Source organism: Typopeltis vanoorti, chromosome 1 (assembly GCF_054136105.1).
Source record: "Typopeltis vanoorti isolate ZY-2024b chromosome 1, IOZ_Tvanoo_1.0, whole genome shotgun sequence".
Taxonomy (NCBI): domain Eukaryota; kingdom Metazoa; phylum Arthropoda; class Arachnida; order Uropygi; family Thelyphonidae; genus Typopeltis; species Typopeltis vanoorti.
The window spans coordinates 188,489,708-188,508,088 of record NC_143549.1 but is presented as its reverse complement, the minus strand read 5'-3'; the positions used below and the strand labels follow the sequence as shown (position 1 = coordinate 188,508,088).

Genomic DNA, 18,381 nt, shown 5'->3' with positions numbered 1-18,381 from the left:
ATAACAGGGGTGGGCAAGTTCTTCAGTAATAAGAGCCACATATAATACTTTTCATAGTTTTTTTTAATGTTCAAGAGCTGCAGAAAATATTATTTTAAAATTGTATTTATAAATAAGGAAATTCAGATGCAAACTTTTAATGATTACATTTATGGTGGTGCTTTAAATTACTGGCTTTAAAGTGGCTGATGGTTGTATGACAGATAAGACAGAGCCTTTTCACCCTTAACAGTAAAAGCAAAATCGACCTCCCATTGTTGGTTAAACACTCTCTTTTCTTGTTCATATTTCCATTTTATACTCTTCTGTTGCTCAGTCATTTTATACAAGGGTTTTATAACTTCCACTAAAATCAATCTTAAGTATTTATTAATCAGAAAAGTACTTATCTACACTACTAGTTATGTTCCGCTACCACCACAAGTGCGTAACTTTTGTGTACTGCATGAAGAGTGATGATGCAGATTCTGGGCAACAGAGGCAGTGGGTAATGCAGCAATCATAGTAGTCACTTTTGGAACTAATTTTGGTGGGAGCAACACAGGCCATCAAATGTCGAAATACTTTTTACCAACCAAATATGATAATAAAATCTACGTTAACAACCCTTTTGACGGTACCATTTAAAAGCTAAAAATTTAAAGTGTCAAAATATCTGTTTTTTACACTTATCTTTAAAGCATTTACAAAATAAAATATTCTAATATTGGCAGCAATCATAGTAGTCACTTTTGGAATTAATTTTGGTGGGAGCAACACAGGCCATCAAATGTCAAAACGCTTTTTACCAACCAAATATGATAATAAAATCCATGTTAAAAATCCTTTTGAAGGTACCATTTAAAAGCTAAAAATTTAACGTTTCAAAATATCTGTTTTTTTACACTTATCTTTAAAGCATTTACGAAATAAAATATTCTAATACTGGCACATAATATCTATACTACTATAGATTATTAATATAAAAGTTTCGGAAAAATTGTAATGAAAACCAATATTGTCTCGGGAGCCGCACAGAGTAGCTTTGGGAGCCGCATGCGGTTCGTGAGCCGCAATTTGCCTACCGTTGGTATAGAGAGAAAGAGAAAAATTCTGTTTTGCATAATTTTCATCTGTGTTACACTGACAATGATCCACAATAAGTTAAAATATTTGTAGTTAATCTATCTTAATTAAATCAATTTTTTAACTGTGTCTATGTGTAACTTTATACAGAATATACAGTTAACTTAATCATATTAAACTTACAAAATAAAAACTGCTATTTTTACATACCCCTAATTGCCATTTGTTTACTTGGAGGTTTAAAAGGGCTCCCTTCTCTTGCTCTAATTACAATTCTATCTTGGGGAGAACCATGTTCATTAATGGCAGCTAAGATATTCTCTGGTACCTGCTGATTGACAGGTTCTTCACAACTTTTGGATTCCTCTTTTTCTTCATTACCCTAAAAAAACATCAATTTTTTTTTTGTCCTTACTTTTCGGCTTTATAGATAAGAATATTTCATCATCTTAAGCTGAATATTTCTTTATCCATCTACATGTGCACGTGTTCGCACACACACACACAATTTTCAATTTTTGCTCTACTTAAAATTAGTATTTTATATGAAAAATTTAACATTCATATTTTAAAATTTAAGTGATACAAAAAAAAAAAAACTCGGCTGAAATGGAAAAGAATAACAGTTGATGTGCAGAGTTGAATAACTTCTAGTACACTGAAATTATGCACTCTTTCACTTGTATAATGTAAGAATTGTTCAATCAAGCATACTTGATGGCAAGGGAGTAACAAATGAATCTTGCGATCTATGTGAACATTACAGCTAACCATGTGGAGTGCACATGGCTGATAGTGATGTGATACACTAAACCTCAAACAGGATAATACCATGGCATATTCCGGTAATTGGACCACATTTTTTTAATAAGCTATATGAAACACAATGAATTAATAAAAGACCCGACAAGTTTCGTAAGTCGTTTGACTTACATCTTCAGGGGTAAGTTTAAGTTACCTTTTACCCCTGAGGATGTAAGTCAAACGACTTACAAAACTTGTCGGGTCTTTTATTAATTCATTGTGTTTTATATAGCTTATTAAAAAAATGTGGTCCAATTACTGGAATATGCCATGTGAACTTTTAAACCACAGAAACCTCCCCTTACAAAGGATAATACTATGTCAAAGAACAGGTTATCTTGTTACAGAAATGGAATAGTAACTTTACCTGAAATGAATGGCTCCCTCAGTACCCAGATGTTATTTCTTAAAGGCATTTCTGGAATGTAGAGGATCACCTTGACAGGAATCCTGCTGCCAGCAAATCTGATGTAACTGCTGGAATTAATCAAGTCTGCTTTAGGTAAGATACTTATGTAGTTTTGTCATTACTGCAAGAAGTTGATGACCAAGCTGTTCTGAAAGCTGACAGTGGTTTGATATACAATTAAGATGATACTTTTAATAAATTAGTCACTCAGTGTATATGTTCCTATGCTTAAATGTGACAGGTAGCTCACACAGAGGAAAAGTGCAAGACTACTTCTGTATGAAGAATATCCCCAAATTAAGGTTAACTACATAATAAACCTGCAGGAAAGACCGAAATCCCTAGAGGGCACATCCCCAGGTGGCAAATTGGGAAATTCCTCTCAGATATGAGTGAGAGACAAATAAAATACCTCTTAGGGCAACAGCAGTGTGTCTGCTCCATAGTAGACAGGTGAAAACAGCATCTGTTTCCCATGTTAGGGGCAGTTGAAAGAACCATTAAAGTTGGTCATATGAATGTCAATGCACTGACTGTAAAAACAAAACATTGATTTCAAGGTTATTTCTGTGTAAAGTACAGTATGCCAGACAAGGTCAGGACACCCACCTCAGTAATTGGGGCTGGATCAACAATTTAGCTACTGAAAGAAATAAAATTAAAACTAGCAAGCAACAAGTTATCAGTAGGAACATGAATTGTGCGTACCATGTAGGCCACAGGAAAGCTGGACTTATTTTACAAGGAGATGGTGTGATACTGACCTGACATCCTTAGTGGAGATGTGGACAGTTAGTGGAGATGAGCGGTGGAAGAATCATCTGGTCTGGCAAAAGTATAAAACATGAGCCAGGAGTTGGATTTCTTCTCAGTAAAAGAGGAAGAGAAGCATTATTAGGATAAAAACCAGTAAATGAAAGAATAATGATGGCATGATTTACAGCAAGACCATTTAAAATCATAGCAGTTAAGGTCTATTCACACACTTCAAAAGTACTGAAGAAATAGTTATTCTATAGCAACTGAAATAACCTTGAAATTAGTACCAAAGAAAGATACACTACTTACTGAAAGATATTGGAATGCAAAGATTGGAAAGGACAATAAAGGATGGAAAAGAATAATGGGAAAATATGGATATGAAGAAAGCAATGAATGAGGAAGAAGAATGCTTGAATTTGCCTTGAAGCATGGCATGATAATTTGCAACACGCAATTCCAGCAAAAAGACTACAGGAAGTGAATCCTTTCCTTCAGTGAATATGGCAGTCACCAGATGGAAGAACTAAGAACATGCTAGACCCTGATACTCAGAGATTGGCCACATCGGTTCTGCAGTGTCGAACAATTCAAGGAGCAGACATGGAATCAAATCACAGCTTGGTGACTGCCAATATCAATCTGAAGCTCGAGCAACAAGTGAAGCCACAGTTTCAGAGTCAAAAAGATATGGGAACACTGAGTGAGGAAATTACATGGAAAGTGCTCGAGGAAGAAATGAAATTCATTATGGAAAAAAGAACCAGAGGATAGAAACAGCAAAGTGGTGCCTACAATCAGCAGTGCAGCAGAACAAAAAGTCCTAGAAACAGAGAAGTCAAAGAAGAGGTGGATCTCACAGGAGATATTAAACATAATTCAAGAAAAAATAGCATTATAGATTATGAGAGATCTCTATAGAAATGAAAGAACAGAATAGAGCAAAATGCATTGAAGTGAAGACAGTGGTTAGAAGAGACAAATTAAAATGGCTAGAGAAGCAATGCACGGATACCAATAAATACTATGGTGAATATAAAACAAGAGAAGTATATAAGATTATTAGAAACATCAACAAGAAATGGAGCCCATGGCAGAGAAAATCAAAAGATAAAAATGGTGAAATCTTGATGAACATAAAAGAAATAGGGGAGAGATGGACAAGATACTGTCCAAGAGATGGACAAGATCTAAACAGTAAACTGCAGCACGTGGGGATTGGTGAGGTGGATAAGAGGGTCGTTGATGGAGATATATCAGAGAGTAGTTCATTCAGGAGTAGAGTCCAGAAGAAGGCCTGTGACCAGGGGCATGCTGCAGGGATCTGTTCTTGGACCATTGCTATTTACTTTATACATTAATGATATAGAAAAGGATCTGAAAGAAACTGTTCAGTTGTTTGCCGATGATGCAAAGTTGGGTAGAGCAATAGTTAATACACATTATGTTAAAATTTTGAAGGATGATGGATAGATTGGCAGACTGGGCAAAGGAGAATGGATGTCAGTTTAATGTGGCAAAGTGTAAGGTTATGCATTTTGGAATGAAAAGATTACCAGCTGTATACCACATTGATGGAACTGTACTTCAGGAAATTGATGAATCCAGAGATTTGGAGTGTTAGTGGACAGGGAGTTAAAGTTTAGAGGACACATAGCAAAAGAGGTCAAAGCAGCTCATCAGATTACTTGATGACATAACAATACTTTGATGAGCAGGATATTATTCCTCTTTAGAGGCATCATAACCTGCTCATTGAGCCTTGATTTATCAAGCCTTGATTAGACTTGACTACTGCACACAGATTTGGGCACCAGGGTTTCTTGGCGATGAGGAAGAGGTGGAGAGGATCCAGAGGTGAGTGACCAAGAGGGGTAGCAGGTCTATGGAATGAACCAAACGAGAACAGGTTGAAGATGTGTGATTACAGAAACTGGTTGACAGGCAGAAAAGGGGTGATATGATTGAGACATACAAACTAATGAAGGAGTTTTTATAAGATTAATTCACAGGAAGTTTTTCAGAACAGGTCTAGTGATGGGAGGGCTAGAGGCCATTCCTTGGAATGGCCTCTAGTCCTCAGTAAACTCAGTGGTACCTCAGTACCACAGTAAACTGAATAAGTGGAATGGATTAGCAGTACATGAGTGCCTTGAGAGTGAATGAGTTTAAGGCGAGATATGGTAGGTATTGTACAATAAGGTTAATGTGGATCTCCAATGTCTTTTGACTCCATGGAAATAACCATATAATAACAATAAGCTTACCACTGTAACAAACTATTCCTGTGGTCCCTCTAAGTTCACTACAGTGAGAGTTGACTGAATATTTCTGATTCTGGGATGTATAAAATCTATAAAGGGGACCCCCCCATCTAAAACACTCAGTGGGTGTATTGAAAACATATGGAGGACACAAAAATGATATAACGAACTACAAAAAGTCCCAACATAAATCTCCCATAAAAGTAATGCTATTTTAAGATCAATATGACAAACAGTAGAAGTGCAAACCTTCACAATAGTAAACTGAATTTCACAGCAAATTACATCACAATTAGTCTCGTTGTCTAAACAAAAAAATAGCAGAAAATCACACATTAATAACAGAACGTTTATGTATGAAAGGAACCACACATAAACAAAGATAATCAGAAGAAAGGGAACAAAGGAAGTGACAAAAAATTGTAAAGTGACAACAGAATACAAAGGACTGGCTGACATCAAACATAAAGAACACAAAAATACAACCTGACAAAGTGCAAATATTAACAATGCAGACATAAGAAAGATGTGAAATTATAAAAATGAAATAGAATTAATGTTTACATTTCAAAATACTATATTAGCTTAAATTAATGTCACTTACCTGAAATCTTCATAGTGAACTAAATACAGTTGGTTCTCTTTTTATGCAGTAGATACGTTCCACAGAAAACCGCATATAAAAAATCACACAAAAAAGACCTAACTTACATTGAAAAATTAGGGATACGTTCCATACGTTTTTAAAACCGCATACAACTGAAGCAATGAATTAAAATAAACCTAAAATTGCATAAAAAAGTTTATAAAAATTCAGGAAAATAAGAATGCCTAAGTTTGTTTTAAAGCTTTATTCATTTAATTTTATTGAAAAGTAACTTTTTTTTTTTTTTTTACATTTTGTCATCAGAATTATCGTCGATATTAGACAATATTCGGCAACATTTGCAAACTGGTGCGAAATCACTTTCATCACCAGAAGAGATAGTCAGCGCATCAGATCTGTATGGTCAAGGCAATGGTTCTTCACAAACAGAATTAGCTTCACCCTCGTCTCTGCTGATTTATTTTTCTTCTGACAATGTAATCAGTGATTAAACTTTGTGATGATGATTTTACTGATGATAATTTTTTATACAGCTCACGATATTCAGACATAGCTCTTCAGCTCACGTTGGAATTTAAAGGCTCATTCAGAATTTGTGTTATTAACAAGAAAAATGATTTTCAAATTTGTTGCACAGTTCAAGACCTTCTCGAATTATATTTGCAGCGAGGGGACAGGTTTTTCTTCCGGTTCACTATCATTTTCTGGATCTTCGACTATATCTAAAGTTAACTGATATCCAATAATATTGTCATTACTTAAGGCATTATCTACAAGCAATTCATCTACATCACGGATTCCCAACCCTATGCCTGCGGGCACCACGGCGCCCGTTAGGATACGTTCCATACGTTTTTAAAACTGCATACAACCGAAGCAATGAATTAAAATAAACCTAAAATTGCATAAAAAAGTTTATAAAAATTCAGGAAAATAAGAATGCCTAAGTTTGTTTTAAAGCTTTATTCATTTAATTTTATTGAAAAGTAACATTTTTTTTTTTTTACATTTTGTCATCAGAATTATCGTCGATATTAGACAATATTTGGCAACATTTGCAAACTGGTGCGAAATCACTTTCATCACCAGAAGAGATAGTCAGTGCATCAGATCTGTATGGTCAAGGCAATGGTTCTTCACAAACAGAATTAGCTTCACCCTCGTCTCTGCTGATTTATTTTTCTTCTGACAATGTAATCAGTGATTAAACTTTGCGATGATGATTTTACTGATGATAATTTTTTATACAGCTCGCGATATCCAGACATAGCTCTTCAGCTCACGTTGGAATTTAAAGGCTCATTCAGAATTTGTGTTATTAACAAGAAAAATGATTTTCAAATTTGTTGCACAGTTCAAGACCTTCTCGAATTATATTTGCAGTGAGGGGACAGGTTTTTCTTCCGCTTCACTATCATTTTCTGGATCTTCGACTATATCTAAAGTTAACTGATATCCAATAATATTGTCATTACTTAAGGCATTATCCACAAGCAATTCATCTACATCACGGGTTCCCAATCCTATGCCTGCGGGCACCACGGCGCCCGTCAACCAATTTGCATGTACCCGCCGCTGTTCAACCGTGTGCCGCATAGTTTGAAATAATCACGCAACAATTCATGGCATACTATATGACGCATGCGTTAATGACACCTGACGAGTATTAAATGCATACAATGTAAAGTAGACGTGCATTCAAAGTTGTTCATTCCAGTTTAAGAACTGGAATATCATCATATTCTCCTAATTATGAAGCAGTGGCCAATGAAATGCAATGCCAAAGATCACACTAACTTACATATATATATATATATTTAAATTTTTATATAATGTAAACTTTTAAGTAATAAAACATTTGATTATAATATAAACTTTGCATGTATTCATTTAACAAACAAATTCAAAAAAATTTGCTTGAAAAAATAGATGGTGCCTGTCGCTTTATCGGTATTTTAGAATGTGCACTAGGAAACAAAAAAGTTGGGAACCCCTGGTCTACATCATTCTGGCTAAATGTATCAAAACCTTCTCCACCAATTTCCTGTGCCAAAGTAATGATTTCAGCTGATAATGTAGATGTGTGCATGGTTGCACTGTTTGCAACACATCCAGGCAAAGTGCTTTCCAGCAGGCATTTAAAGTTTGTGGTCTTGTTTCAGCGATAGCAGATGCAACATGATTTAAGCAGCCCAAAATAGAAAATTTTTTCCAAAGTAAGTTACTGTTAATGATTCATTTTCTAGTTTATCCAATATAAATTGAAAAGTGTGCTTAGCATAATATTTTTTAAAAGTAGCAATTATGCCTTGATCTAATGGCTGAATAATGCTTGTTGTATTGGGTGGAAAAAACACCACCAGCACATTTGGATGTTCTAAATGTGGATGATTTGGTGCATTGTCAACAATTAATAAAACTTTAAAATCGAGAGCTTTTTGCTTCATATATGTTTCCACTTCAGGTATACAAAGCAATTATTGAACCATTCAGAAATACAGCAGTTGTTATCCAGGCCTTGGTATTAGACATCCAATGTACCAGTAGCTGTTTTAGATCTTTGCCTTTTAGATCACATGGTCTTAGAGATCGATTTATTAGGAGGGGGTTTCAACATTCGATTTCCTGATACATTGCTACAAAGTAACAATGTTACTATATCTTTGCTTGCTTTAAACCCACTTTCTTTTTTCTCAGACTTTGCGATGAAAGTTCGACTAGGCATTTTCTTCCAAAACAATCCTGTTCAACACTGACGAAATTTTGTGGATTGGTAGATATTGTCCTTGATCAGGACAACATCCACCAACTTCAATAATTTTGTCTAGCATCTCTTGAAAATTTTTGGCTGCTTCTTCATCTGCTGCTGCAACCTCGCCTGTAATTATTATTACGGGCAACTCCAGGGAGTCATTAGACTCATCGAGGGAGGCCCCAAATCATGTTCATCACAACTATACGACATTCATACAGTATCTATCATACCTCGCCTTAAACTCATTCACTGTCACAGCATCCACCACAGACTCTGGCAGCCCATTCCACTCGTTCACCACTCTAAAAATAAAGAACCCAGGTCAAACATCCTTACTAACCACACTTTTGCCCAGCTTCCATGGATGTCCCCTAGTCCTCCACAACCAGCCTGTTCTCAAAAATATCTTCTGAATTAATTTTATAGAAACCCTTCAGTAATTTGAATGTCTCAATCATCTCCCCTCCTCCGTCTATCAACCAATTTTTGCAACCCACAAAACCTCAACCCGTTCTCATAAGGTTCATTCCACAGACCTGCTATCATCTTGGTCACTCGCCTCTGGATCCTCTCAACCTCCTCCACATCAAGAAGAAACCTAGGTGACCAAACCTGGGCACAGTAGTCGAGATGGGGTCTTATTAAGGCTCGATACAGAGGAACAATAACCTGCATGTCAACGTATTCTTCAGCAACCAAGTGATTTGATGAGCTGATTTCGCCACTTTTGCAATGTGCCTCCTAAACTTCAACTCCTTATCCACCAACACTCCTAAATCTCGTGCCTCATCAATTTCCTGGAGTACAGTTCCACCAATGTAGTAAACTGCTGCTAATCTTTTCACCCCAAAATGTATAACGTTACATTTTGCCACATTAAATTGACATCCATTCTCCTTAGTCCAGACCTCCAATCTATCCAAATCATCCTGCAAAATTTTGACATCATCTGCATTCACTATTGTCCTACCCAACTTTGCATCATCCGCAAACAAATGAACTGTTCCTCTCAGATCCTTACCTATATCATTAATGAACAAATTAAACAGCAGTGGTCCGAGAACAGATCCTTGTGGTACACCACTAGTCACAGGCCGTCATGTGGACTCAACTCCTGAATAAACCACTCTCTGATATCTCTCTGTCAACCACCCTCCTATCCATCTCACCAACCCTAATCTTCACGTTATGAAGTGCATTCATTTTTAAAAACCCAGTTAACCATCCTTTGAAAGCCGAAAATTCTTTATCAGCCTGGGAAGCAGAAGTAGACGGCTCCAATTGCTTCATCTGTTTATAAAACCAATGAGCTTTTTGTTTAATTAAATAACCACTTATAGGAATTCTTTAAGTTAATTCTTCAATCGAAATTACGAGCGCTCGTTCTGTTTTTTTCTAATAAAGCATCTCTTGAGTACAATGATAATTTGGCACATAGTTTAGTGCCAAAAATGACAGATTTTTTTATTGTGACTTCATTCTTTTTAATTGCTCTTATAGTAGATTCGCCTAAATTAAAATGTTCACTAATCGCCGTAGATCCCTCTCCTTTTGCTAAGTGATCTAAAATTGCAATTTTCATTTCCAAAGAAATTGTTTTTCTTTGGTGCTTTTTTTTTCTCCATTGGGCCAAATTAAATCTTTGAAATAAAAATTAGCAAAATTTAGACTTACGATAATGAAAAGACACACTTACTTACATGCAAAATTAAACTTCACGGATACATTAAACCTCGCTGCTTACATGTTACTCATGTTACGCAAGAATGTGCTGCAACACGCTGTTCGTTATGTACAACGGTACATAAGTTTTGAAGTTATGCACCACATAACTTCAAATCCACGAGTGTATATGCAAACTGTACCATTAAATTCAAAAACTGAGATCAAAAAAGTTAATTCTAAATCTTTCACTTAGAATTTTTTTTCTTTTTCTTTCTTTTACCACATGGATGAAGAATCTTTCAAACACATAATACTGTTACTGTGCCATATTTCATTGTAGTATTAAGAGAATGGTATCAATTTATGCTATCTAAAAGATGTGGTAAGGTTGTCTTCTCAAACACAAACTGGCCAGAAAATGCATAAATTCAAAGATATAGATGGAGATAGGATTAACTGTCCTCTACTAGCATAAATTATGTTCATAAAAGCTACCCGACTACTGAGCCTAATACAATTATATATATAAAACCTACACCTCTATACTTACTAATTCTAATAATTGTGAGTTTTGAGATCCAACAGCACCAATTTCTTGAGAACTAGGAGGAACAGATAATGGAGAGGGTTCTGGTACTTCTTGATTTGGAGGTTCTGACAAAGAACAAAATTTGGATATTTGAAAATTCTATAAAAGGTTATAATATTTAAATGTTTAATAAGGTCAAAATCAGTTGTTAGTTTTTAAACTAACCCACATTTTGTTAACCATCATTTAACATTTTCAATTAAGTAATCAAACACTCTCTGGCTGTTCTGCATTTTTTTTAAGGATTCAAAAAAAATAATAATAATGTTGTTATGAGCCATCCAGTCATTTTCGACTCTTGGTGATCCTGTGAACAAAGGCTCTCCATCCTACTCAGCCTCTTGTCCTTTCTCTCAATTGATATCTTCAATTTCCTTGCACCTTTTGTTCAGATGTTTTCTTTCCTAGCCAGTTAGAAAATCTGCACTCAGTTGTCTAACCCTTTCTTTGTTTCTCTGAAATTTCATTTTTCTTCTTTCCTCTGCTATTTGAATAGCTTCTTCTGACAACCATTTACAATCTTTCTTTCTTTCTTTCTTGTTGCTTTATTTAGAGTCTTCTTTGCTGCTTCTATGACTGTGCATTTTGTTTTTTCCCATAGTTCTAATTCTCTTCCTGTCTTCTCCAAATTTTTTAATTGCCTTCTATTACAGGATATAAATCAAATCTGATCCATCCTTTTGTTTCTTATTAGCCCTTAATTTCAATTTAACTTCAGCAATCAATAATTCATGATCTGTCCCACAGTCTGCTCCAGGTAGTGTTTTTGCTGCTTGGATAACACTCCTCCACCTTCTGCAGGCAACAACATAATCTGATTTCTGCATTCTCCATTGGGTGAAGTCAATATGTGCAATCTTCTTTTTTGTTGTTGGAAGCAAGTGTTTGCAATAAAGCAACTGTTCTCAACACAAAACTCCAACTTGAATGAGAAGATCCATAGCTGTTGTCAAACAGTAATTAGTCTATCTTATACAAGTTAATTTAACATCAATTGCCTTGTTGGATGGCCTGAATGGTTGCCATCAATACGAGTTCCACTGCTTTTGAGAATCTTTCCATCTATTTATGCATTTTCTTTGACTTGTACACTTTTCACCATACTGTGCTTATATTTTTCTGTAACCTCACAATGTAAATTAAGAAATACCATGAGATTACATAAAAGAATGTAGAATCTATCGCACACATTTATGTGCAATAGATTCAAAATTCTATGTGGAATCTGTGTGTGTGCGCGTACATAAATTGTAGAGTAGATTGGAAACTGTGATCAGAGAAGAAACTGATTCAGTCTTTGGAAACATGAAGAAAGACTATTCTACAAAAAAAAAAAAAAAAAAAGAAACAAAGGGTAATGAAAAGAAGCTGGTTTAGTAAATGATTGTCAAATTAGTGGAAACTGGCAGAAACAAGCAGAAAGGCTTAGGTGTTGGCATATATTTTAATTTCATCATCAAATTCCTGACATTTACCCTCAAGGGAGTGTACAGGATATGATAGTACTACATGAAAAATTTACATCATTACTAACTTCCTATCTACAAATTTCCTCCAAATCACAATCTGTTACCTGTCAAGGATCCAACATTGTCAGATCTTATATTTCTATCTTCTAAAGCACTTTTTACTGTATATTTTAATTTAAAAGTATTAATTCACGATATGGACAAGATAAATATACATTTATTAAGTACTGATATTTCAAACCAGCATCCTCAGAGCACAAACAAAAAACACTTTCACAAAACGTAAGACATGTAATGACAATCAAGTAACAGGGAAAGTTATTTAAAACTGTAACAGACAAAAGAACTAACCTTCTAATGTTGCCCTCTACAGCTGTATTAAAAGTAGCTAACAATCTTACTTATTGAGGTTTGTTTGGAGAGTTTACATCTTTAATGTTTTAAAGCTGCTTACATCAGTAAGCAGGGCAAAGGGCAAATTTAATGTTTAAAGTTTTGTGTCAAAGGGCAAGTTTAATGGCAAGAAAAGCATCACTGGAATAGATAGCTCTGACTCTGCATGTTGTCTTTAGTATGCCCATACTGTTGTGGTGTGTTAGATGATGGTGTGATTGTTTGTGCAAATATCTTACACAAAACAATAACTTGCTATTCCATAAATTTTGAAGCATATCTGAAAAGATATCCAGTGCTTGAGAAATGCCAACTCAACACTACATTTAAACCATACATCAAACTGGCGATCTATCTCTCCTTATTCACATCCACAAGCACATGAAATGCCTTGTATTTGTGACATGGCTTACTATGGACAGGTAGGAAGATCTGTTGATATCTACCTCAGAGAACATAAATACATTTGGCATCACATTATGGAAAGTCAGGACTAGCAAATCATGGACACTCCTTTACACAGAATTTGATTTAGGAAGAAAAAAAGTGCTACACAGAAGTCATTACAAATCATAGAGACTGTTTTGGAATCAGAGCTGCTTTAAAACATTCTCCAAAACTCTACAAGTATGGCTATATTAATGTAAGATTTATGCAAGCATACCTAGAGAAAAAAAAGCGTTTTAACAGCAAACTGTTAAAAAAGAAACTTGAGAAAAGTGATTGCATCAAGATAACAAGATAGGTTTAGATCAAACAGCCTTTCCAGGAACAGATTTTAACCTTAAGAACAAATAACTGAGAAATTATGAGATAACAAGAATCAGTCTAAGTTTCCTATTTCAAAAAATCATATGATAAGGTGGCAAAGTGGGGGGGGGGGGCTGTTCAAATCATACTAATTATTACACCTAAAATGGGATATTACATATAGCCTATACTTAAAAGACGACAGTTTGTATTGAAAGTTTGATGTAAAAATCAGATATAAACAAAGTGTGCATCTATATATATTGTTGTTTATCTATATGAATCACTTAGGACATTTTCAATGGTGATGCTATAGAACAAGCTAAAACATTTCAGCTATTTAGACTATTTGGTGGGGGGGGGGTGCAAATTAAATATGGAAACAGATAGTAGAATAGTCAAAGCTGATATAGTGAGAGAGCCAGGTGAGTACATCTGCATAGGGAAAAAATTAGCAAAGGCAAAACAGTGAACCCAGAATACACAAGAAAGTGTTAAAACCAATTTTAACTTATAAATCAACTAATCAAAGACTTGAAGTCACAGCTATAAGATAAGAGGAAAATAAGGAAAGTGAAAAGATTGCATCAATAGCAGTTATATTAAAAACAATTTTAGAAATAATTAATATGAAAGCAGAAGAGTTATATTGTATACTGAGTGATATTGTACTCAGTAACAATATCAATCATCCTTGAGTTTGAAAGACCTGGATCTGAATCCGATCTAGAACACAAAACCACCTTTATAAAAGTTTTTGAATGGAAAGCAAGTTAGCTTGTCTAATATGTGAAAAGGTTTTCTCCACTCAGAAACTCAGGTTTTCCATTTCACAAGACAAACAAACCAACACGTTATAAGAGACTCTGGGCAAGATCAAGGTGGAGTGATGCAGTTGGTAACACCTCAGGACAGTGCACCTTAATCTTTTTTTTTTATGTCATGGCACAAAAAATAAGCAATCTTGTTCTGGTAATAAGCTGTGAACAATCTGGGAACAGTATTTGGGGAAGGGCAGTTCACAGAAAAGTTTTATTAAATCTTTTCAAATCCAACAATTATGAGAAAACACAAAAACAGTATTAGAGAATATATACAGGGTAATCAAAATTAGAGTACCCTTGTTTAAGGCCTTGTGGAAAGCCATCCAGTGATCCAAATGCTGCAAAACTTTGCAGGAATACATTGTGCATCATGTGGAAGCAATATCAGAGGGGGGGGGGGTTAGCTTAAAAATTCGCCACCATTGTAAACACCGAATGCATGGAATTTGTATATCATGAACTTGGCAGGTGCCAGGAAGGTTTAAAAAGATGGACACATGATTTTTCCCTTCATTTTGGTTGTTGATATCATCCACAGTAATGATACTAACCCTGCTCCAACATGCTTTGCTCATGAAGCTGTACTACTTAAACAATTGCAATGCTGTTGCTGCACACTACAAATTTCATTGTCTGAACAAATGTTAATAAGATCCACTATCTCCATGTGCTCTGTGGTGAATAATTAATTATTTTGAAGAAACAGGATCATTAGGAGTTAGACCTGGAAATTGCAAACCATTCAGTTCACAACAAGTGAATGAAGTTGATACTGCTGTTGTAGAGCCAGGTGTTGGTTCCTGCAGTGAACCAACAATTAGTGCTGTATCAAGATACTGTCTGGAAAATTCTACAGAAGATTCTGCTTTTCTACCCATTCAAGATAACCCTGACACAGGAGTTACACCTGTAGGACTTTGAAAGTCGAATAACATGGACATGGATGATTTTGTGGGGAGATTGAGGCTCACCTCAATGGAGCTGTGAATACCCAGAATTGCCAGGTAAGGACTACACAAAACCCACATGTAATCCAACAAATTCCTCTGTGTTCACTTAAAGTTACTGTTTGGTGCAGTTTTACAGCTTCGTTTATCACTGAACCATTCTTCTTTGAAGACATTTACCAGTCAGTTCCAGTGACCTGATGGCAAATGTTCAGTTACTGCTGCGAGGCATCGCGATATGATAAACAAAGCTGTGGCTCAACACTTTTGTTGAGCCACAGCAGCACCTGTGCATCGGTTCGTCATTATCTTGCAGTGTGGAGGTCCCTCCACACATCAGTTGATCGTACAGGAGGTTCTTTAAAACATTTCATGGAAGCCAGTGATCAGTGGTGCATTTCTCACTGCATAGCCAACTCATTTGCCTGATCTCACCCCCTCCTCCCCCTGTGATTTTTGCTCTGGGGATTTCTCAAAAACAGGGTTTATTGGGATCATCTTGATAACATGCAAGTGTGGAAAGATAGCATAATGCAGCATGTGACCAACACCAACTGCATTCTTCCGTTTAACACACTGTACAAAGGATATAGTTTGTGGCATGCCATGATGGGCAGCACATTGAACAGTATAGCCTGTGAATACATAATGGAAGTGAATAAACATGTTATTTATGCTTGTGTTGCTTTTCCCCTCCTTAACACAGAGAAAAATTAGATCTCTATTTGGCACATCACAGTGCCCTGGTGGTGAATTTTGGAACGTTTTTTTTTCTCAGACATCACTTCCGCATGATACACAATGTATTCCTGAAATGTTTCACAGCATTTGCGTCACTGGGTGGTGCTCCACAAGGCCATAAAACAGCCATACTTTAATTTTGGTCATTCTGTTTATCATCCTCATCCATTTCCTACTTGACAAAGGCCTCTCCCAAAGTCCTCCATTCAGGTGTATCTTGGACCTCTATATGCTATGAGTTCCAACCATCTCTTTAATTTCATCCTCTTGCCGTCTCTTAGGTGTCATCCTATAGCTCTCTTTACATCTCTGGAATACCAGTTTGATAAACTTTGTACATTTATTTTTGAGTGTTACTTCTTACAATTTGACTTGCCCATTGCCATTTGGATCATTTAATGACTTATGTCTCTCACTCTAATGTGAGCTCCAAATCAGGTATTGCACTTTATCTATAAAGTGCAATATATATATATATATATATATATATATATATATATATATATATTTCCTCAGCTATATGACATAATTAAATAAATTTAAAGACTGCAAGCCAAGAAATACCAAAATAGAAAAATACTATTTATTATTTGAGCGCACAACTAATTTAATTATAATATTATAGCTATTATTCTCTTGTAATGTATATTTTTGTATTTCTCTTTTCATAATATGCACAAAATGAACTATTCTAAGAAGACCAAACTAGTTGTGTCCTCATATAATAAATAGTATTTTTCTATTTTGATATCTACTTCTAGTCATTAAATCTTTTTAATTATGTATACTGGGAGATGGAGCTACTCGGCTCTCTAACCAAAGGCAAAATCACATCTAATATAACATTTTAATTATATTAAAATGTTACTAAAAAGACATATGATTGTGTAATTTTGGAAGGTAGAGATGACAAGATATTTGGAGCCAAACTTGATGAGCCGAAATGTACAATAAAAGATAAGTGTTGAGAAGGAAGCTCAGTTTTGTGATCTTAAATATGTACCATCAAAGGTCGAAAATAAAACAAATATAATCAGTAAATAAAGTTAAACATAATGAATGTAACGAACTATAAATTTTGAATCATGAACTAAAAATTTGGCAAATTAAAATTAAAGAACAAAAGGAAATAAAAAAGGGGTGCTTAAGGGCTAAGCTGTATAACTTAGAGGAGACCTCCACATAGGCTTTAAAGTACTGCAAAGAATCGACCAGGGCTTCTGATCAAATGTTCAATCCTCATCTTCCTGTGGTGCACCGTTAGGCATCTACTTGGATACTGAACGAACAAGGATGGACAGCAATTTGGGATTTAGCCAACCAAATTGTTTTCTTATTGGCTTAAACCACAATATACAATAATGGTACAACATGAAAATTTCATGCCAGCTGGGGCATCGCCAGATTAAACAAGGCCCCTGTTGTTTTCACCAGAGAACCAGAGCAAACAGCAAAAAGGCAGCTACTGGAACAAATCCCGAAATCCAACGCCCAACTCAACATCACCAGAGTTCAAGATCGGTACTATTAACATAAGAAGCTTGAAGAGCAAATGAAATGGCGCTAACTCAGGAATTGGTACTAGATCGACATAAAAGGGGGTGATGAAACAAAAAAGACAAAAACTGCTGAGATCTTTCTGAGCAATAAATATAAAATGTTATATTCAGGCAATGACAATCAAGAAAAAAGAAGAATTAACTATAGTAGTCAACACTAAATATGAGGCTAATCTTCTTGAATGGCAGGCAATATCAAGCAGTGATGTAGGCAAATATCAGAATGTGGAATTGGACAATGAGACTTATTTGTGCCTATGTTCCCACAGAGGGTTCTATTAAGGTAGAAGTGGAGGAATTTTTTGAGGCTTTTAGAGAAAGCAACTGACACAATGAAAAATGAAAAGTTGGTCCTTGTTGGGATCTAAATAGCAGAGTAGGAAATGATTGTCAGACATACAAAATATATTTTCATAAAATTTAGGGAAAAAAAGCAAAGCTAATAATGATGGCAAATACCAGTTGGATTTCTGCTCAGAATATGGACTGGTCATTACTAACATAATGTTCCAACATAAAAATGTGCCCAAATTCACATGGAGAGAAGAGGCAAAGATTAAGAAATCTCACTGACTATGTTACTGTTAATAGTGATGTTTTATCAGTGGTGCAAGACACCAGAGTGTACAGAGGATTTGAAATTGGAAGTGATCACCACTTAGTCTTGAGCAGGATAAAATTGAATTTCTTAAAAAAGACCATGTAAGAAAGTTTTAAAGAGAATAAAAGTTCTTGGAAGTTTATTTTGCAATTGGTTAGACTATAATAAATTTAGTTTAAT

At 35.3% G+C, this 18,381-nt stretch overlaps 1 protein-coding gene across 1 annotated transcript in view; it reads right to left on the bottom strand.

Annotated features, from left to right (window-relative positions):
• The window catches only part of Sec16 (endoplasmic reticulum export factor secretory 16), a 627,195-nt gene that overhangs the window by 497,290 nt on the left and 111,524 nt on the right, over positions 1-18,381 (bottom strand). The window contains exons 7-8 of the mRNA XM_090400384.1: positions 10,879-10,982; positions 1,276-1,447 (exon numbers count right to left, since the gene is read on the bottom strand). Of these exons, the coding sequence (XP_090256510.1) occupies positions 1,276-1,447; positions 10,879-10,982 (276 nt within the window). The remainder of the gene's footprint in view (positions 1-1,275; positions 1,448-10,878; positions 10,983-18,381) is intronic.